Source organism: Phyllostomus hastatus, unplaced genomic scaffold (assembly GCF_019186645.2).
Source record: "Phyllostomus hastatus isolate PE091 unplaced genomic scaffold, TTU_PhHast_1.1 phas_contig_210, whole genome shotgun sequence".
Taxonomy (NCBI): Eukaryota; Metazoa; Chordata; class Mammalia; order Chiroptera; family Phyllostomidae; genus Phyllostomus; species Phyllostomus hastatus.
In genome coordinates, this window is record NW_025333737.1 from 26,933,140 (window position 1) to 26,955,720 (window position 22,581).

The 22,581-nt window shown below is 50.8% G+C and overlaps 1 protein-coding gene across 1 annotated transcript; it reads left to right on the plus strand.

The window, feature by feature from the left end:
• Window positions 1-1,756: 1,756 nt before the first annotated feature.
• Window positions 1,757-22,155, plus strand: TTLL6 (tubulin tyrosine ligase like 6). The gene is given in 13 exon segments (XM_045837141.1): window positions 1,757-1,864; window positions 1,994-2,124; window positions 3,583-3,739; window positions 4,533-4,676; window positions 5,216-5,301; window positions 9,079-9,304; window positions 11,012-11,187; window positions 12,853-13,041; window positions 13,885-14,062; window positions 14,985-15,266; window positions 20,909-21,275; window positions 21,886-22,058; window positions 22,060-22,155. Coding segments are annotated over 13 exon segments (2,226 nt in total). The 5' UTR covers window positions 1,757-1,843.
• The last annotated feature ends 426 nt before the right edge of the window (window positions 22,156-22,581 follow it).

Here is a 22,581-nt window from a genome sequence, read left to right on the forward strand (position 1 = left end):
CAGTAGCGAAAGGTAGAATCAGCTCCCTTCTGGAGCCTTGCACCAGCGGTGGAGGTGTGGTGGCATTTTTATACATTGCAACCTGTTGCTTCGTCTCCGCAGTGATGGACCACCCCCGTGAGCGAGGGAGGGGGTCCCCCTGCAGGTGGATCCAAGTCATTGCCGCTTTCTCTGCCCTCTTTCCAGCAGGGGGGCCAGCGTTTCCCCAGAGTCTCCTCCCAGTCCTGGGAGATGCTCCAGCGGCAGCCTTTGGAAGGCAAGGAAGGGACCGAGTCAGAAAGGAGGGAGGACTGTTGCATAGCAGAGCTGAAAGAAATCGTCACCCTGGCTTTCGTGAGAGGGAAATCCGAGGCGCAAAGGGGGCTTCGGAATGCCCAGCAGCAAAGCAAGAAGAAGAAGAAGAAGAAGAGGTTAGGATTGAAAGAGGGGGAGTGGGGACCCACATTGGTAAGAGCGGGAGGGACTCAGCAGGGAGGGGGCCTTGGCTGCTAGTGCGTGGGGAGAAGAGAAACCCGTGAGACTGTCAAAACCACACCACTTTCGGTTCACATAAAAAGAACCCACATTTGATCCTCTGTTTTATGGAATGAAATGATGGTGCATGTCATCGAAAACCACACCTGGCACTAGTCCTCGTTCTGTTTGTGTTTAGACTGCCTTTCATTGTTTTTGAAAGACTCGGTGTGTGGAGGGGTGGGTTTCACGCAGCCCCACCTGGGACTGGACGTCTCTGCGTGCTCGCTCCTGTTCTGGCAAGCGTGTCTGTCTCTGTCTTGCTGCTTTTCTTCTTCTCTTTTCCAGATGATTGGTGATCAATCTAGCCAACTGCCGATATGAGAGTGGTGAGCGTCTGCATCCAAGGAATCTGCGATGGGGGACCCACTGGACTCCCCCAAAGGCTTGGGAAGGGTCACTCTTACGTATTTTTGAGGATGAAAAGGGGGGGTCTCCAAATCCCGTTCTTTGCTTCTCTCAGCTCGTTTAACCATCTGAGGGAGCTGGGAAGCTCATTCCCAGAACACGTGGGCTCGACCACAGGGACGTGTACTCCAACCGTCTCTGGCTCTTGCACGTGGTTGTGAGGGGGTCCGGCTGACCCCACGGCTCTTTCTTGGAGCACAGGTCCCACCCTGGCCATCCGTGAGCTGGAGAGACCTGCAGGTCTCCTCTGTACTACAGAGCACGGAGTTGTCGTTGTTTTAACTTCCAGTATGGATGCTTTAGGCTGGTCCTGACTCCGCTGGCCACTGCGGGCACTGCTCCTCCCCGGGCCCCGGAAGGCATTCGAGTTGGTGTTGGAATCAGTTATCAGTACTAACAGGGACAGGGGGAAGGGGGTGTGATAGCATATATGTGGTTCTGAAATACGTCGTGTAATTGTTTTTCCTGCCAGTTCACCTTACTCATTAAGCTGGGCTCTGGCTGATGTTAAGGATTTAGGTTTCTATTCCCCGAACACTCAGGGCTCCGTGTTTGGGGGAAAGCCAGAGGCCTACTCCCTGGCAGGGGGAAGCCAGGGCGGATGAAACATTCACCCCGGATAACCACCTGTGGGGATTGTGTGTGTGTGTTGGCGGGGGGGCTGTCTTCCTGAAGAGCTTTCGACTCTGTGTTTCTGTCACAGCAGTGATGGGGCCGGGCCGGGCAGGGTGGCTTTCGGTCCCCAGGGGCCGAGGTGTGTCCCTCCGGTGCTCCTCCCCCACTCCCCGGGCTAACAGGCCTCTCTTCCCCCAACCCCTCGGCAGTGCGCAGGGCTGCCCAGCAGTACGGCCTCCGAGAGGGCGGGGAGGGCGAGGACTGGACTCTGTACTGGACCGACTTCTCCGTGTCGCTGGAGCGGGTGATGGAAATGAAAAGTTACCAGGTATCTGGGTCTGAGCCGGTTCTCAGCAAATGTGTGGCATGTACCCCATGGGGTCTCCGTGGTCCCCAAGGGGATCTCACAGGTACTGCCGTGTCCCCCATTGTTCATGGATTCCGGCTTCCTTTGCAGAAAATCAATCACTTCCCGGGGATGAGTGAAATCTGCCGCAAGGACTTGCTGGCCAGGAACATGAGCCGCATGTTAAAGTTGTTCCCTAAAGACTTCCACTTTTTCCCTCGGACCTGGTGTCTTCCTGCCGAGTGAGTGCCCACCGTGCTTCCTTCTCCTCTGCCCGCCCCTGGTCCATTTAATCCCATGGGATCTGCCATCTCCCTCTCTCTCTCTCTCTCTCTCTCTCTCTCTCTCTCTCTCTCTCTCCTGTTCAGGAAGAGAAGGGAGGTAGGGTGTGGTCGAGGCTGAGGAGACGCCAGGCTCTGCCTGTAAAATGAGATGACATTCAAGGCTTGGTGGCCTTGGAGCCTGAGCCCGCTGTTGGGATGAGAATTGAATCCTGACTTTGAAAGCTGTTGATTTTGAATTTGTTTCAGCCTTTTAACGATATAGTTTCTGGATTGTTAAGGACCATGGGCACTTCTGCAGGGAGGGAGGTGACGGCTAATGCCCAGGTCAGGAGCAAGGCGGCATGCCTGCCCTCTGTCCCCATGGCAGTGCCGTGGGTGGCGGTCAGTGCTTCCCCACCTCTGGCCTCACTTTGCCCATCTTGAAACTGGACATCCATTCCTGGTGCATAACATACTCTGGACTACACCACCAAGAAACAGGAGAAACGTGAGATGACATGAACACAAACTGAGTACAGTCTGGTTTTTGAGATGAGGTGGAGGGGACGCTGAGTGTCACCCTCAGAACTGTACTCATATAGCACGGGCCCCAGAGACACCCACGCTTCCCTCTTCGCCCAGTGCTTTCAGGGTTCCCTCGCTCGTCAGGAACAACTTTTAGGGCTCAGCAGCACCTTAGAAGGAAATGCATTTGCCATCAGTCAGGTCAGCAGGCGCCTCCAGGTTTCGTCACCACCGAGGACCATTGCAGTTGAGTGACTTCTCCCGTGGTCACAAGGGTCCTTTGAGTTCAAAGGCAAATCAAGAAACAGAGCAAGACTGAGACTTACCATTTACTAAGTTTCTTTCTTTCTTCTGAATATACTTTCTGCAAAGCGTCTTCAATAATAGTACTTGCTCCCTCACACTCCGGCTGGAGTGGAGATGTTAATGGGGGGGTTCTGAGCCCAGAGGGGGGCAAGAGACTGACCCAGGGCCGCCCCCCTGGGCTGGGGCCAGAGCCAGAACTCCAGATCTCCGCTCTGCAGGCCCAGAAAATCAAACTCCTTGGTCACGCCTGATGTCACGGGTGTGCAGTATGCACCAGCACGCTGCCTGCGTGATGATAGGGACGAGATGGGTGTCATTGTCCTCGTGGTGCAGATGACGGACTTGAGGCCCACGGAAGTCAGGTCCTTGCAAAGGGCTACGCTGGCCAGGGTGTTGCCTGGGCTCCATCCAGGCCCGATTTCCCTCGGAAGCCCATCTCCTCTCCACTGCGAGTGTCTCTCCGATCACCGGACCTCTGGGAGCCTGCCTATCAAGTGCAAGGCTTTCGTCACATTAGTTTTTGTTTGTTTTTTAAATAAAGAGCTAGCATTCCTTTTTACTGCTCCTCAGCTAAGAGTGTATCTTGTTCCCTCCCTGTTCTGGTAGCTGGGGAGATTTGCAGAACTACAGCAGGTCAAGAAAAAACAAGACATACATCTGTAAGCCGGATTCGGGCTGCCAAGGGAGAGGTATATTCATCACCCGGACGGCGAAAGAAATCAAAGCGGGGGAGGACATGATCTGTCAGCTCTATATTTCCAAGGTACTTCTTCATCGTGATTAGTTATTTTACGCCACGGCGGCCTCCGGCTGTAGCTCCACTGGACCGAATGTGAAATGAGGGAACGGAGGGCGGGCGGGCTGTAAAGCTGAGTCCTGCCTTCTGCCTTGGACTTTGTCTGACCAAGCCTCTGACCAGGGATGTGACATGTGCCTGGGCCAGAGTGTCCCTCATCCTTGTACCCCTGTGCATCGGTCTGGCCCTGCCAGGCTGGCCCCTTGCCTCTAACAGACGAAGGCTGAGAGAGCGCCTTTCATCTGTGGGGGCCCCAGGTCATTGGGGAGAGGAGAGGAGTCCTGGAGAGATCATGGTGACCTGCTTTACTCCGTGACTGGAGGTCAGAGGGCACAGCGGTCTCGCCCACGGCCGGAAGGGAGCCCTCTGGAAGTGTGCGTGGAGGGGGAAGCTTGGGTGGCAGCGCCCAGGTCAGCACTGCAACGACAGCATAGCCCTGGGTGGAGACAACATGCTCTCTATCCCAGGACTTTTTAATGTTATTTTGTTTAGCGGATGGGAGTTCTCTTGGAGGCAGTTCCTCAGGCCATTTGGCAGAATAGGAAACTGAGGCACAGTGTGGTTTAGTGACTTCCACGAGGCCATGTGGCGGGTCACAGAGCCCAACCCCCCCGCACCCCGCCCCCAGCCCTGGCCAAGTCTGCACTCTCGAACAAGAGGCCACGTCGGAGCCGACGCCGCGAGAACTAGGTGGGCGCTAATGATCTTCGAGTCCGAATCCTCCTCCAACGCCTGTGTGACTTCTCTTCTCCCCTCCCAGCCCTTTATCATTGACGGGTTCAAGTTTGACCTACGAATTTACGTGCTGATGACGTCCTGTGACCCTCTCAGGATTTTCACGTATAACGAAGGACTGGCCCGCTTCGCCACCACCTCCTACTCTCACCCTTGCACAGAAAACCTGGTGAGTTCGGGGACCACGTCGCCTTCCCCTCCTCCCTTAGCGTGATACAAAGTCCTAGTTAAATCCACGTGCACAAACGTGGCCTTGGCCTTCACTTGCTGAACACTTACCATGTGCGGGGTTGCATACATTTTTTCCTTTAGCTCTCCCTGGAGCCCCCAGAAACAGGGGTCATCACCTCCCTTTACAGAGAGGAAATGGAAACCCAGAGGGCAGAAGGGCTTGTCCAAGGTCGAAGCACTAGGAAGAGATCAGTCCGGGACTCAAGGCCAAGTCTGCCTGACTGCAAAGCCAGTGCTATAGTCCCACACCCCTGACATGTCCCTCAGGCAGGGCACCACCCAACCTCGGAGGAACAGGAGTTTCTCATACTGCAGGGTACCCCTTCTTACTTCCTCTGTTTTGCCACTTTCAGGAAGCCCTGGGACTTCCCCTTTCTTCTCCATCTCTTTAAGCCTCAGGGGCCGTGGGAGGGCAAGGACAGGAAGTGGGAGGCCTGCCCTTGCTCTGACCCCACAGACTTGTGTCTCTTCCGCCAGGATGATGTCTGCATGCACCTGACTAACTACTCCATTAACAAGCACAGCTCCAATTTCATTCAAGATGCTCACTCTGGCAGCAAGAGGTAAGCGAGTGGCCTCACGTCTCTTCCCTTTCCCTGCCAGTCTCGGGGCTGCTCTCGGGGGTTCTGCCCCAGACCCTGCCAGTCCCCCGCAGTGCTTCCATCGTGGGTCACATGCTCTCAGAAAATATTTCTTTGCCTCTAAACCCACAACAGGCTCCTTAGTCTCTGCCCTCTGGCGGTTAATCATTAAAAGAAGGCCACGTCGTAAACCTTAGGAGGACGGGAGGAGGAGAGGTAAACGTGAACTGTTTCCCCAGCAGGGTACACCACACACACACACACACACACACACACACACACACCCCCCAAGGCTCACTTCTGTTACCGCTGGCCCTTCGGACATTTCCGAACCAACCAACATTGACCGACGGCCGCCCCTCCTCGGGAAAGGGGCACGCCAGGCGGTTGTCCCTCAGCCTGTGGTTCCCTGGGGTGTTGCTCCAGTAGAGATTCCCAAACGCTGTGTCGCGATGCCTGGTGTGACATGGCATGCGACTAGCTGGCTCATTCCCCAGAAGGAGGGAAAAAATGAGAGGAATGCGTGAGTATCTTCCCGAGCAGCTTTTATGTGCATACTGCCGTCTAATCATCTAATCAGGTCTCACTGGAGGTTTAAAGAGAAAGGGAGACTGAAGAATGCGAATATGACCAGACAGAAGGGAAAGTAAGAGGCAGTATTTGTAGAGGCCTCTTGTGTGTTGGGGCCTGAGCTGGGTGCTCTGCGTGCAGCTTTTTCTTTTTTTTTTTTTCATTAAATGTTTACAACGCTGTGGCAGAGGTGTTATAATTTACCCTGTGTAGGTGACAGCTATGAGCTAGGCACCATCTGCATGTTACAGATACAGACACCAAGTCTCCGAGAGCTTCAGTGAGTTGCCCAAGTTCACACAGTTCTAAATGCGACAGCGGGACAAGGAGGTGGGTCTGCCGGACTCCAGGGCACTCGCTCCTTCTCCTGCACCAGATTCAATGGGCTGATAAACGGGCCACCTGTTTGACTTCAGAGCATCTGAGAGGCACGGTGCACGGGGAAATGTGGCGACGCCCTCGGTGGCAGAGTTCCAAAAAGCGGATGGAAAATCACTAGGTTAAGCCTGCTTGAAGGGGACGTGCTGGGTGTGGCCAGCTGTTTCCAGGAGGCACCAGCCACCCGTCTAGCCCGAAGCCCTCCCACCCTTTTTCCCCGCCGGGGCTGCGGGCACCAGCTGAGCCTCCTGCGCCATTGCCCGTGGAGCTGCGGTGCTCGGTGAGGCCTGGTTGCCGGCCCCTCTCCGACTGGCCCGCCGAGTCACCTCGGGCAAGTCCCTTCATCGCTCTGAGCCTCCATTTTTTGGCTTTTAAAAGGAAGGTGATGAGGCTCCGTTCCCGATATCCCCTGCTCCGCCTGCCTCATGGGGACACAGTGAAACTCAAATGACCCATGAGAGCAACACGGGCAGTGTGTGTAGTTCATGTTATTCTGTTTTCTCTTAGTCTGAGGGCATATCACGGAAGGGTCCTCGTTTCCCTCCTCTTGTGAGAACTGACGCTCCAACAACACGCTTGGGGTCCTCGAGACCGGGGGTGTCACGGAGTGTCAGGACTGCAGTGAGGGCGTAGGGTGGTCTTGTTCTGCAGCCCTGCCTTCCTTCCTCCTCCTGCCTGCCTCTTCCTTCCTCTCACCCCTTCTCCTCACCTCTCTCTCAGCCTGACCTCACCCCCCCAATCGTCTCCATCCACCCCCTCTGCCGGAGCAGTCAGCTGTCCTCCAGCGCCCCACCCTGTCCTCGGTGGCCTGGCCGCTGTCCCCTGAGCTCCAGGCCCATCTCAGCTGCAGGCGGATGCTCCCTGCTGCTTCAGGCTCAGCTCCCCCCCCCCGCCCCCCCCAGCCCCTGCGGGTGCGTCCCCTCTCCCGGCTTCCCCGCTTCAGTGCTCCAAACAGCTTCCCCCGCCCAGCTTCTCCTTCTGCACTTTGTCATCTGCAGCGTCAGAGTCTGGTGTCATCTTGGAAGGTTCCTGTCCCAGCAAGTCCTTGAATCGTAAACATTCCTCCTTCAAATGTCCCTTTGTCCCCTTCTTTCCACCAGGCCCAGACCTCACTGTAGCCCTAGACCCAAGGCCTGCGTTGACCTCCTCATTCTTCCCCCCTGGCTCCGGGCACCTCTGCCTGCCCTGTCCATCCCCTCATTTTCTCACCTGTAAAATGACGCAATAAAATAAGAATCCTGGCTGGCCAGCCTCACACACATGCTGTAAGGACCTATTGAGATGATGCGTATGGATGGGCTTTAAAAAACAATAACCCCTGTGCAAGTGGGTGCTGTTATTCTTACATATTCCGTGTGCTCATTACTTCCACTCTCAGTAAGCAGTGTGGCTCCTCGGTGCCTGGAACATCAAGTTCAAACGACTGTAATTTAACCAGACCCCACTTTCCACTGTTCTTACTATTACACTAATAGTCAACATTTCATTTTTTGAGCACTTGCTGTAGGCCAGAAAGCTGCATACCTCGATCCAGTTAATCCTCACAAACACACTGTATTATTACCATCCTAATTTTACCTATTAGGAAACAGGTGTAAAAAGGCCAAGCAACCTGCCCAAGGTGGCGCCTTTAGGAAGCGGTGGAGCTGGAATAACAACTTCTGAGGACATACCTTAACCACCGGGCACCGCTGCCTGTGCTATTTCATCCACGGAGTTCTGCCAGGATGCTCTCTATTTTTTAAAAAAATGTTTTATTTATTTATTTTTTAGAGAGAAGGGAAGAAGGGGAGGAAGGAGAGAGAGAAACATCAATGTGCGAGAGATATGTCCATCGATTGCCTTTTGCACACCCCAACTGGGGACCTGGCCTGCAAGCCAGGCATATGCTCTGACTGGGAATCGAACCAGCGACCTTTCAGTGTGTAGGCTGGCACTCGATCCACTGAGCCGCACCAGCCAGGGCAGGACACTCTTTAGCTCACATTTGATACATAGTCCTCACTCGTTCCCCCCTCTCTGCCTTTGCTCAGTTCTGATGGAAAACACGGGGTGACATTCTCGAAGGCCCTTCTGTTTCCCTAAGCTTCCATGTTGCCTCCTGTGCTGGGCTCTGGGCTCTGGTCCAGCCACAGAACCGCAGCAGGGTGGGTGAAACCCATCTTCTCTGCGAGCATCTGTGTCCTCACTTAGCAGGGGAGGGGACTGGGCTCCATCTCTAAGGACAAGCCTGTGAAATCTGAGTGTAGCCACCCACGGTGACCTTTCCACCTTTGGACTCCCACCGCCCTTATGGTCAACATCAGCCGGAGCCTCTACCTGCCCTTTGCCTGGTACACATACCTGTCGTGTGTCCCCTGTTGTACTTGAGCTCCTTGAAGGTTAGAATGCTGCCCTGGCCTTCTGGGTCTTGTTGCTGGCAGAGTCCTCCCTTCTCTCCCTCTTTTTTTCCTTTCACCTTTCTTCTTCCTTCCCTTCCTCATCTTTTGAGACAATCCACTTTTCATATCAACTACCTCCCCTGTGTTCATCATCTTCACTATGTTCTGGGTCACAGTGAAAGTGCCCAGGCAGGTCTTACATTTCATTATATCCGTGCCCACTCCCGGGCTGTGGAGTCCTGAGGAGTGTGGCCCTGAGGCTCCCGCAGGCCCCTTCCGAGTTGACATAGTCCTGGTGACGCCTTAGCTCCTGGGTGCCCATCCCCATGGGCGCTGGCACCTTACTTTCCCCAGAAGTTTCTGGTGCCGCGGCCTTAGAGGACCAGAGGTGAGCTGCCCTTCATCCTGGCCTTTGGTTCCCGCCCCCCAGGAAGCTCTCCACCTTCAACAAGTACATGGAGAGCCACGGCTACAATATGGAGCAGGTATGGAGAGATATCGAGGACGTCATCATCAAGACCATCATCTCCGCCTACCCCGTCATCAAGCACAACTACCACACCTGCTTCCCCAACCACACGCTCAACAGCGCCTGCTTCGAGATCCTGGGCTTCGACATTTTGCTGGACCGCAAACTCAAGCCCTGGCTGCTGGAGGTAGGGAGGCTGGGCGAGGGGCGAAAACTGGCCGCTGTTCTTGGGGTCAGCTAGCTTCAGGCTCGCCTCTGCGCCTGCCCAGCTCAGCCAGATCCGTTTCATTGACTGAATTTCGACGGGTCCTCCCACAGTGCTTGCTGCCTGGGGCTTGGCCCTTAGGTGAGAAGTGGCCACCAGAGGGGGGTAGATGGCCGGGAATTGGAGAACTCCCTGTGCCTCTCTGAGGTTCACGGAGACTCGGAAACGCTGATCTCAGGCGCAGAGTGGCTCTAAGGACAGCTCTGTCTTTTTAACTGAGTCGTCTCCCGGAAAGGGAGTGTTCTTCATCAAGGCTGGGCTGATGACCCCGGCCGGTATGGTTCATTTGGCTGAAGCATCGACCGAAAGGTCACAGGTTGGATCCTGATCAGGGCACATGCCTAGGTTGTAAGTTCGATCCCCAGGTGGGGCATGTATGGGAGGCAGCCAATGGATGTTTCTCTCTCTATTGATATTTCACTCCCTCCCTTCTCCTTTCTCTATAAATATGTCTTTGGGTGAGGAAAGAAAAAAATTTTTTAAAGAAATTTTATTTTTATTTTTAAAAAGATTTTATTTATTTATTTTTAGAAAGAGGGGAAAGGATGGAGGAAGAGAGGGAGAGAGACACCAGCCTGCCACCCAGGCATGTGCCCTGACTCAGAATTGAACCCTCGACCTTTTGGTTTGTAGGCTGGTGCTCAATCCACTGAGCCACACCAGCTAGGGCTGAAAAAATGTTTAAGTAATAAAAAATAAAGCTAAAAAGCTGGGTTGATGAATTTGAAGATCAGATGGGAACCGTCAGGCCTGGCTCTCAGGGGACTGGACCACTCAGCTCCAAACACTAATAGAGAATGGCCTGGTGTCTATGGCCACAGGAATGGGTGGGGGGCCACTCAGTGAGTTTCCTGCTTCCCCTAGGCCCACAGGGTGGTGGGAGGAGGAGGAAGAGAAGCTTCTGGTGGCCGTCTCTTTTCCAGATTGGGTGGGGTGGGGGTGGTACCAGTCAGAGATGCTAGCGCCAGCTAGTCGGCCCCCGGAGCAGAGAACCCAGAATTACAGGTCAGGTCCCTGGGGCTCTGCCGTTCCTTCCCTCCCAGCCTTTGTTCCCAGGTATGGGTGGGAATATGGCTGTTTGACAGTCTTACCCAAAGAGCAGAATTAGCTATCAGGAGCAAGCCTGCAGAAACTGCTAGAAATCCTCAAATGTCACATAGCACCTCTGAACAACATGGACTTTTCCGTGAGCAGGGATGAGTCCTCTCCCTTCTCCCACCTGTCTCCCCCGCAACCCTGGTCAGGGCCCAGAATGCATCACTCCTCTCTCCGCCCTGCCCTCCCGCCTGGCCCTGTGGACTGACCCTCCCGCCTGGCCCTGTGGAGGCACAGTGCAAGTAAGAGGTCATCACACACACGACAGAGGGGAGACCAAGGCTGGAGCCCTGCCTGGTGCTTCTCACGAAGAAAGGACCAAAATAAAAGCTAGTTAAACGAGAGGGGGTTCCACTTCCTCCTCTCCTCCCTGTGGCTCCAGGCCAGACCTTCTCTCCCTCTCTCCCTCTCGCTCATCCTGGTAGCCGGGGCCCCCAGGCGGGCTTAGGTAGCTCCCCACAGGTGGCGTTTGGGCCTCACTCTCTGCTTGCACCCTGGACAGCCCAGCCTCCAGCTGCCGTCTTGCCCTCACAGGTCAACCACTCTCCGAGCTTCTCCACGGACTCCTGCTTGGATAAAGAGGTGAAGGACAGTCTGCTGTATGACACCTTGGTCCTGATCAACCTGGGGAGCTGTGACAAAAAGAAAGTCCTGGAGGAGGAGAGACAACGGGGGCGGTTCCTGCAGCAGTGTCGTTCTCGGGAGAGCAGGTACAGGGGCACTCCTTGCCCTCAGGGACCCCCTCTTTTAATGAGTTCCCCACTCCCAATAAGACTGGCCTGTCCCGGTCCAAGTTATGATTCGATAGCCTACCATTTGCGTGGCTTTATGTCACTTCTTGGAGCCTCGACGTCCTTTCTGTGAAATGGAGCTAATGATACGTAAAGTTATTGGGGGGAATTAAATGAGATAATGTGTGTAAAAGGCTTAGCATAATGCCTGGCACTGTAATTTGTGCTTGAGGCTATTAAGAACCTTGCTTGGAATTGGTGGGGAGGGTGGTCAGCTCTTACAAATGATTATCCTACTCGGAAAATTAGTTTATATTTATGGAATGTGGCAGTTTGAATCGTTTTACTGTGAATATTCCTTTGTTTCTATTTTAGAAGACTTATGTTATAGACATAACTGTATATAATATATATAAGCTTATTAATATCATATGAAGAGTCAGGGGTTACCAATACAAAAAGAAAACCTGGGGGGGTGGGCTGGGATGGGAGTAAAAGGCAGAAAACGGTACTTGAACAACAATTTAAAAAAAAAGTAAAACCATCCCTTTACTTTTACAAAGAGAAAGATTCGTCAGTCCTACCCCCTGTTCCTACGCCGGCAGGAACTAGCGTGTCCCTGCTCCCCGCTGGGAAGCACGTGCCTTGCAGAGAGGCCTTCTTCTGCAGAGTGACCGTGGCGTCAGAAGACGCGGAGGCTGGGCGAGGAGAGGCCCGTGCTGACTCTCAGACCCCACTGTGGCCCCCGCCCTCCTCACGTGCGGCCCTCCTCCGAGACCGAACTGGGAGTGGGGCGATAGCATCTAGGTCCGGACGGCACTGTGTTTCTCAGAGCGCTGTCACTTGTACCGTCCCCCCCCCCCCCCCGCCGTTAGGAGGGTGGTAGGCAGGTGAGGTGTGGAACGGTCCTGTTTGCGCAGCTGAGACAAAGACTCTGGAAGGAGAACTGACTTGCACTGGGTCACCTCGATGGTCAGTGCAGGTCTGCGCCCAGAGCCCAAGGACCGTGTGGCCTGGGATGCTAGGATGCCTCCACCGTGCCAGCTTCCTCTCCGCTCCTTGCGGAGGAGGCAGCGTCGGTGACAGAGCAGCCGGGGCTCTGTCCTGAATCTTCCTCCTCCCCGTGACTTGGCCCTGGATGGCTCAGCGGCACTTGGTGTCCCTGCTGTAAGAGGGACTGACCGTTCCTCCTCCCCTAGCTTCCACCTTCCCAGGGGACTGCGAGGAAGCATGAGATCATCATGGCTCATAAAAGCTCATTGAGCTCATCCCAGAAGCCCCTCAGATTTAGCAAAGCACAAGCTGTCGTTCTCCAGAGGACAGGAGAGCTGGGGCTGTGACTTGGGAGGGTGGGGACAGTCTGCCTCGTCAGAACTAAGCCAAGAGGGAAATGGCTTTCCTTGTGACAGGAGAGAATTGAATGAAGTGTTGGAAAGACCGTTCTAATCAGCTCTTAGTGCGTCACGGCGTTGGCTGTGCCGGTGGGGCTAGCGTCCTCTCAGGGAAACATGTAGGAAAGACCGACTGATGACCGCTGTGTGCAGGGCCGCCTCCGCCTGGCCCTAGGTGACGTCCAGGGTGGCCATGTTCCTCCCAAGCCCTGGGCCAGGTCCCATCGCAGCCCTGTGTTCCGGTTGCCCACAGGATCGAGGAGGTCAAGGGTTTCCAGGCCTTGCGTCTAGCGATAACCGAGAAGTATGAAAAGGAAAACTGCAGAGGGTTCCGCCTGATTTATCCCAGCCTGAGTTCGGAGAAGTACGAGAAGTTCTTCCAGGACAACAGCTCCCTCTTCCAGAACACGGTTGCCTCCCGAGCCCGGGAGCTGTACGCCCGGTAGGAAGCCACCCTCGAGGGGAACGGGAGTGTGGAGGGGGTTGCGCTCCGCCTGTGGGGTGACTGGCTTGGGGCCGCGAGGAGGGTCTGTGACCTACACCCATGGCTAGGGAAACATTTGCTTTGGTCTCATAAGGACCAGAAATTGGAAGGTTCCCCGTCGTGGGGTGTTAAGTAGATATGTGGCTGTTTCTAGAGATTCACCCCTGAGACAGGTACCCGCACCCCACTCCAGAATGCCCAGCCCCTCAGAGCTGCCTCCTGGTTCATGCAGGTATATAATCTGAGAGCTGGAGGGGACTCCTGCCTTCCAGTCCAGTGCCTGCCCACCACCTCATTTCAGGGAAGGAGAGGGCAGGACAGAGGAGACCTCGTATAGAGATAATGACAGAAGAGAGACTGAGCCCCTGTCTCCTGACGCATGCGTCTACATTATTTCCACTACATCACTGGTCAGAGAGGCCCAGGATACGCAGTGGTCCGATGTGGGAGCCCTTGACTTTGGCCTCCTGCCCGGACCTCTTCCCAGCACGTGCCATGTGTGGGATCTGGCCTCCTGGGCGGTGGGGCGAGAGATGGAGGTGTGGCGGAGTGGAGTGCAGTCCCATCCTTGCACGTCTCTTTAGGGATGCTGTCGCCTAGCCTGGGAATGGTGTGCGAGCAGATGGCTCCCGCACCTCCTGTCCTGTGACCTCCAATCATTTGTGCAGACTGGACATGCCGGGGTGGGGAGAATGCGGAGGTCTCTGCTCTTTGCCCGGTCTTGTCTACCCCTCCAGGAGAATGCCCTCACGGGAAGCCCACCCCTAACCCACATGACTCTCCCTTTTCCTCAACGGGCAGGCAGCTGATCCAGAAGCTGAGGCTAAAAGAGGAGAAAAAGCCCTTCCGAACGAAAGAGAAGAAGGCAGAGATGCAGGGGGAGTCGGCAGGCGAACAAGCGAGAGGCAAGGGCTTGAGAAGCTGGCACCAGGCGCGACGGCAGAAACACAAGGCCGTTGCCACCCATGCCTCCAAACAAGTAAACCTGGAGGGGAGGGGAGCCTCGGTGCCCAGCACCCTTCCCCGGCTGGGGCCAATCCGTGGGTGGTTGCCGAGGAGACCACTCCTGAGAGCCCAGACACACTGAAGGGATGGGGCTGCGCGGAGGCCTGGGCCGCCGCGGGGGACCCTGGAAGTCACAAGGAGCCCAGCCTCCCTCAGAGGACCCCTCCATCCAGGCAGAGTGGGTGCTCACTGCTCTGTCCTTCTCGCCTCCTCCAGGAGGAGTGAGGAGCTGGGAGGCTGAGCAGCGTCCCCACGTAGAGAGTGGGCTCCAGGACTACACATATTCATTGTCCCCAACTCCAGTTTGGGTTGCGACACTCCCTTCCGGGAGGCCAGGGGCACAGCTGAGACAGGAGGCCACAGGAAGGAGCTTCTAGGAGGCAGGACCCTCCGAACATTACACGGGTGACTGACCACAGCCAGGCCCTTCCCGCCTGTTTTCGGCTCTAGGTGTGGGCCGTGTCCTGGCTGGGGGCCAGTTGTCCTATGATCTGAATCTCTGGATTCCCCTTCCCTGCCTAGCTTTCTCTTCTGGCTCAGTGGAGAGATTCAGCTCATTTTCAGTCCATCCCCTTCTTCTCAAAGACTCACCCGAAGGGACAGGATCAGAACGGGGTTTTGTGTTTTCGTTTTTTCCTACAACTTCGTTGGGGTTGTAGACTCTCCAAGGATCTGATGAAAGCTATGGAGTCTCTTGCCATAAAGCATACAAAGCTATAGCTTTAAGTGGTTCAAAGACCCCACGAAGCCACCCATGAGCTCCCTAGGAGACTTGGACACCGATCGCTTTCCTTCTCCTCCGCATCTCCTCTGCACCTGCTCTTGGGTGCAGATGAATCTGGAAGTAGACAGAGCTGGGTTCCCAGGAGCTGTGTGTTTGGTTTCCTCCTTTCCAGTCCTTCGAGCCACTGGCACTAGAATCCTGCGCCCTTGACATGCTCTTGAATGTCAGAGATGCGAAGAAAATGGAGACAGAGAGCAGCCTTGACCAGGAGGCCCCCAAGGAGGAGGATGACCCTGCTCCTCCCAAGCCTGCATCCGCGAGACATTGCTCCTCCGTACCCGACCTCAGAAACGCAAGTTTTCTCAGCTGCCCTGGGCTGGAGCTCGGTAAACCCATCCTCACCATCAAGGAAGCCAAGTCTGCCTCTGCAGTGAACATATTCGCGGGCGCGGTGGTGAGTGGAGCGGTCGACGACCTGGAGGGCCGAGCTCGAGAGGTGGTGGTGGGAGTGTTGCTTTCTTGTCCCCTCTCTGCCCCTGATGTCCCATGGCCCTTTGAGCGAGCTCCTTCCCCTCCCTGGGCCTCGGTTTTCCCACTTGCCAAGTCCAAGTTGTGGAACTAGCTGCGAGGAGTAGAGACCGACACTCTTAGGCTTTTTAGAAAGGCCGTCCTACGTGTTCCCTCTTTTCAGACCCAGGAAAGTGTGTGCTTCAGGGATTTGGCTGCCGCTGTTTGAATCCTAGGGCTGCTGTGACAAACTGCCATGCACTTGGTGGCTTAAAACGCGAATGTATCCTCTCAAGTTATGGGGACTGGCAGCCCGAAAACAAGGTGCCAGCAGGGCCATGCTCCATCTGAAGGCTCTCCAGGAGCCGTCCTTGCTTCGTGCTAATTATTGGTGGTTGCCGGCCACCCTGGGCACTCTTTGGCCTGTGGCCACATAAGTCCAACCTCTGCCTCTGTTGTCGCGTGCACTCTCCCCCTTTTGTTTCTCCTCTGTATGTCTTCACATGGCCTTCTTGTAAGGATACCGATCATCAGATTTAGGGCTCACCTTCATCCACTATGACCTTGTGTTAACTTACTATACCTACAGATATCCTTCTTCCAACTAAGGTCACATTCTGAGGTTGTACGTGTACATGAATTCGGGGAGGGGGCACTCTTAAACCCAATACCACCTAAACAGTGTTTCTTACACACCGCTAATGTATGGACACCTCTTAAATGAAAGGAAACTGAGATCCCCAATGTAGACTTAAATTGTTTTTATAAATATATACAAGTATAAAACCAGATACAAAATGTTTATACTTATACTTTCTATGTAACTACAAAACCAAATCAAAACAAACAAGGCCAATAGAATTCACATCAAAAATATTAATTTAATGTGACAGTTGACTTTCTATTTTTGCAGACACTAAGTTGCCCCAGGAATGTGGCCCTGACAGTTGAAGCACAGGCCTTTGGCGTTCACCCTAATTAGGCCCACCAAGGGCTGTGTGATGACCCTACTGTAACTACTGGGAGATTTTCAGCATCTTTGGGCCTTTGCTTGGTCCAAGCGCAGGATAGCTTAAGGCAATGTCTTTTCAAAGTTCTAACCACAGCCCACAGTAGAGATCCATTTTATTTTGTAGTCCATCACATATATACACGCCTAGAAAAAACTTCTAAAACAATGCTTCGCCATACTAAATATTGTGACTCATTCGATATTTTCTATTCTGTGCTATTCTGTTTTATTCTTTTAAAAAATAATCTGTTACAAGCCACTAAATTAATTTCATGACCTACTAATAGGTTTACAACTCACAGTTGGATTAACACCTTTAAGAGAGTGTGGAGCTTCATGGCATTGGATTTGGCAATGATTTCTTGGATACGACACCAAAAGCACTGGCAACAAAAGCAAAACTAGATAAGTGGGGCCTACATCAGACTTAACCAGCAGAGTGAACAGGCATCCGGTGGAATGGGAGAAAGCGTTGGCAAACCATATGTCTGATGAGGGGTTAGTATCCACGTTCTGTACGGAAGTCTTACAGCTGGAGAACAACAATGATGCCACATTTAAATAAGCCAAGGACTTAAACAGACCATTCTCCAAAGTGAAATAAGCCAGTCATGAAAAGACAGACTCCACTGACACGCAAAATCTAGCACAGTCCAGCTCTCAGGAACAGACAGGAGAATGGTGGTGGCCAGGGGCTGCGGGGCGGTGCAAAGAGGGGTTGTTTAGTGGGTCTGGAATTTCAGTTCTGCGAGTTAGAGAGTTTAGAGATCTGTTGCACAACGATGGGCATGCAGTTAACGCTGCTGTGCCCTGAAAAATGGCTAAGATGGCAAGTTTTGTGTTATGTGTTTTTTTAAGCACACACATGCACCAAAAGAATACAGTTTGGACCTGGAGTCTCCTTTTATTATATATATGGCTTCCATCTTGTCACTTTAATTTCCATAAGCCTCAGTTTCCCATCTAGAAAATGGCGGGCCTACCAGTGGATTCCTGTGAGGATTAAATAAAGGATTCATGAAAATGCTCAGAGTGTGGTCTGACGCACAGGATGCAGTGAGCATTGGCTTTTATTTTAATATCACTGCTACTTCTTAAGCATGCCTTTGCTCTTTCCTCATGAACGTAAGCGTTAAAGCAGTACTACTTAACTGTTAAGAGATTTAAAAAATAGGGCAACAACATTTTCTTTTTATAAGTAGAGATAAGGATTGAATCCTTATGGGTTCTTCTCTTTTTTTTTTTCCAAAAAATGTTTTATTTATTTTCAGAGAGAAGGGAAAGGAAGGAGAAAGAGGAGAGAAACATCAATGTGTGGTTGCCTCTCACCTGCCCCTCACTGGGGACCTGGCCCACAACCCAGGCATGTGCCCTGACTGGGAATTGAACCAGCTACCTCTTGGTTTGCAGGCAGGCACTCAATCCACTGAGCCACACCAGCCAGGGCCTTTTTTTTTATTTCATGTGCAGGAGATTGATTCAATCAAAATCTTTGGTTCAGGATGCTACCTCACACTTGGTTCATTCAACACATTTACCTGTTTTATTTATGTATTGGGTTGGCAAAAATGTTCATTTGTTGTTTTCCATAAGATGGCTCTAGTAGCACTTAGTTGTCTTTAACTTCATTGGAAACAATTTAATGTTGTTAGAGTGTATTGTTGACAGCTGTTATTATCAGTGAACATTTAAAAAAATAAAAATTGGTGTATTTTTGTATAGCCATTTTAATATTGAAGATAGAAAAAAATAAGCAACATTTTTGGCATATTATGCTTTATTATTTCAAGAAAAGTAAAAATGCAACTGAAATACAAAAAAAGGATTTGTGCAGTGTATGGAGAAGGTGCTGTGACTAATCAAATATGTCAAAAGTGGCTTCCAAAGTTCACATTAGAGATTTCTCACTGCATGATGCTCCACAGTTGGGTAGACCAGTAGACCAGTTGAAGTTGATAGTGATCAAATTGAGATATTAATTGAGAATAATCAATGTTATGCCATGCCAGAGATAGCCAACACTCTCAAAATATCCAAATCAATAAAGTTATCAGTGAAAATGAAAAAATGTATCTTTCATTTTATGGAAAAAATGAAACAGACTTTTTGGCCAACCCAGTACTTACCCCATTTCCCCTGATACCCACCTCCATTCTCCTATCCACCATCTTTTGTTAGTATGTTTCTTTGCAAAGGAAAGATTTCTTAAATGCATGAATTTAAAATTTACTTAAATTTGATTGGGTTATTTATCTCATTCTTTGTCCTATTTTTTTCTCATGAACCCCATTTTTCCTTTTTTAAAAAATATTAAATTTATATATTTTGAAATGCTCAAGTCTTAACTATACAATTCTACTTTAGACTGTTAATATGGTAGATTACAAAGATTGATTTTTCAAAATATTGAGCCAGCCTTGCATCACTGGAATAAACTTCACTTAGTCATGGGTATTTTTTTAAAGATTTTATTTACCTATTTTTAGAGAGATGGCAAGGGAGGGAGAAGGAGAGGGAGAGAAACATCAATGTGTGAGAGAACTATCAATCAGTTGCCTCACGCATGCCCCCAATGGGGAGGGCTGGCCCGCAACCCAGGCATGTGCCCTGACTGGGAATGGGAATACAACCAGCAATCTTTCTGTCTGTGAGACGACACCCACCCCACTCAGCCACACCAGTCAGGGCAAGGGTATTTTTTCTTTTTTGCACATTTCTGGATTCCATTTGCTAAAGTTTTGTTGAGGGTTTTTATGTCTGTGTTCATACGAGATATTGGTCTATAGTTGTTTTATTCTACTTCCTTTGTCTTTCTTTGGTATTAAGATAATGTTGACTCCAGAAAATAAATATGAAAGTGTTCCTTCCTCTTTTGTTTTCTGGAAGAGATTGTGTAGAATTGTCATTATTTTTATTTAAATATTTGGTTAGAGTTCTCCAGTGAAACTATCTGGGTCTTAAGGATTGTTTTTTGGAATATCTTAAGCTACATATTCAATTCTTTAACAGTTATGATTTTTATTTTGAATAATTTTTTCTTTTTGAGGTATTGGTTCGTTTTAACTATTGTTGTATGTATATGTGAAAAATTTATTTATAGTAGTCTTCTATTATTCTTTTAATGTTTGCAGAATCTGTAGTGAGACTCTCTCTTTCATTCCCAATATTGGTAATTCATTTAATCTCTCACCTTTTTTTTTTTTTTTTGGTAAGTGTTGCTAGGAATTTATCAATGTATTTACTTTTTTCAAAGAACTGGGCTTTGGTTTCATTTTCTGACTTTGGATTTCATTGATTTCTACTCTTTATTAATACTTTTTTTTTCTATTTACTTTGGATTTATTTATTGTGCGATGTCATTTCTCTTTAGCCTGAGAAACTCCCTTTAGTATTTATTGTAATGCACCCCTATATGCTGGTGATGAGTTTTCTGCCTTTGTTTATCTGAAAATGCCTTTATTTAGGTTTTACTTTGAGGGATATTTTTGTTGGACCTAGAATTTTGGGTTGACATTATTTTTCTTGCAGCACTTAAAAATGTTGTTCCACTATCTTCTGGTTTCTTTCTTTCTTTCTCCCTTCCTTCCTTCCTTCCTTCCTTTCTTCCTCCCTTCTTTTTCTCTTTTTCCTTCTTTAATTGATAACACTGTCCCCTATATGCAATGTGTCATTTTTCAAATGGTTACTCTCTTTATCTCTGGATTTCAGCTCTCTGATTAAGATGAGTCCAAGTGTAGTTTTATTTGTATTTATTGTATTTAGTATTCTTGAGCTTCTTGGTTTTGGAAATTGATGGCTTCCAACAAATTTGAGAAATTTATGACCATTATTTCTTCAAGTGTTTTTTCTGCCTTATTTTGTTCCTTTCTATTTTGCTTTTTGTCTCTATGACTGCTCTAGGTACCTCCTTTAAGTAGAACCATACAATATTTGTACTTCTGTGTCTGGCTTATTTCACTTAGCATAATATTTTCAAAGTTCATTCATGTTCTGTTATATATCAGAATTTTCTTATTTTTTTTAAGGCTGAATAGTATTCCATTATATACCACATTTATCCATTCATCTTTTAGTGGACATCCGGCTGCTTTTGGCTATTGAGAATAATGTTGCTGGGAACATTGGCATACATAATTTTTAAAAAGGAGCCATCTAACATCTTATTTTAAATGTATACCTAGGAACAGAGTTGCTGGTCACAGGGTATTTGTAATCTTATTTGACCAGGTATTTCTAGATGGTTCACCAGAATGGCTGCCCACATGCTCATCAGCAGTGTATGAGAGTCCCTGTGCCTCTGCATTCCCCCAACACCTTCTCATGTTTGCCAGCCCAATAACTGAAATAATACCTGTTTCTCTGATTACCATTCTCTAGTGTTTAAAACCTCTGCCCTACGTAAAGACCTCCAGAGAAACCTCTGTGGACGTCCCCTGCCATCCTCTGCCCTAGCGTTTAACGTACTGTTTCCCAATCTTCCTGCTGATAGAATCAGCCCAGCCTGTTTAAATGAAGAATGACACGGAAAGGAGCCCTCTGTTTTCCACAGTCTCATTTTGGATCGTTTTCTCTTCTAGCCCTTAACTTCAGCAGAAACCTCGGAATCGACTCCCCGGGTCTCAGACACCCCCGAGTCTCTCCTGAGCACCATCATGACAATCAGCTCTGAACGCAGCAGCCCGGAGGTAGGCAGGGTGGTCTCCTTTACGTGCAAGAAACAGCAGATTGCCGAGCACTTCCTCCAGGAGAAGATATCAAAAGTTTCTCTGCCTGCAAAATCCCAGCGCTTCTTGGGGGCTCTGAACCCGAGATGGGCTTTGCTAAAGAATAACCTGAAGAAGCGGCATCTGATGTCAGAGATACTCACCAAGGCTCAGCTGAGGGAGAAGTTCTCCTTGTCCCCAGCGCTCTACAATTCAAAGCTGCTGTTGAGTAACCAGTCACGTGAGTGCCAGCCTGTACAGGGAAGTGCCAAGGGCTTAGGGGATGGAGGAAACAACAGAATCAATCCTAATTTGGGGGGAGCATCCAGTCTGAAGGAGGGGTGTACCCTGTCCTTGGGCAGCCTCCAGTCTTATTGAAAGACAAGAAAAATTAAAATAGAATGCTATGTCCAGGCACCCTCATTCAGCTGAGGCCCGTTCAGCTAAGTATGCACCAGTTGAGGGCATTAACTATGGAAAAACAAGCCCTGGCTGGCATAACTCAGTGGATTGAGCGCAGGCTGCGAACCAAAGTGTCGCAGGTTCGATTCCCAGTCAGGGTACATGCCTGGGTTGCAGGCCATGACCCCCAGCAACCGCACATTGATGTTTCTCCCTCTCTCTCTTTCTCCCTCCCTTCCCTCTCTAAAAATAAATAAATAAAATCTTAAAAAAAAAAAGGTATGGAAAAACAGGGAAGAGAAACCATTTGGAGAAAAGGAACAACGGGTGATTCTGATTCTGAGTCAGATTTAGGCCAGGAGACCCTAGACGGACATGGCCTTTGCCAGAAAGTGGGGCTGCGAGTCCAGCAGCACAAACTGATAATGCCGATGCCTCTGCCTTTCCAGGAAACTTCCCCTTGCCCCCGGAGTACTACTTCCATGGCCAAAGCTCTGGTGGGAAGAGGCCGCTGGACCTGTCCTCCCTCCTCCTCTTGAAGAATGCTCACAGCCGTGATGTTTCTGTGAGGGATCTAGTGGTGGTGGCCACTTCAGCGCCCCTGGGTCCGAGGCCTGGCAGAAGACTTAACAGGTGCTACGAGGGACCCGTGTATGCAGCATCAGGAAGCGTACAGTCACTGCCTGATCGCTGGCCAAAAACGATGTGAGCGGAAATAGGTAGGCCCACCCATATTTCCTTAACATGTCTGGCTCATTGGCAAGTACTCTATGTGTGTATTTCTGGAATGTCGGGTAGGCAGGTGGATGGCTGGATTGATTAAGACATACAGGTAAGTAGACAATTAAGACTAACCTTAATTGGAATGTGACCCCTTCCCCCACCCCCTGCCATGTATATTTCTGCTATGACTGATCCGTCCCCACTGCTTTAAGGGCACTTTGCCTCGTCTTTCACTTCCAGCTAAAACTGAGACCATTATTAATACCGGTCCAAGCAGTAGAATCATGTCAACTGTGAGAGGTTGATTTCCACACCTTCCGTGCTGTGCCAGTCTGGCCTAGGTCCAGGCCTTTGCCCCCAGAGCTGGCCCTGTAATGGAACAGGCTGAGGGGGCTGCACAACCGGACAGTGGGTCCTGAGAT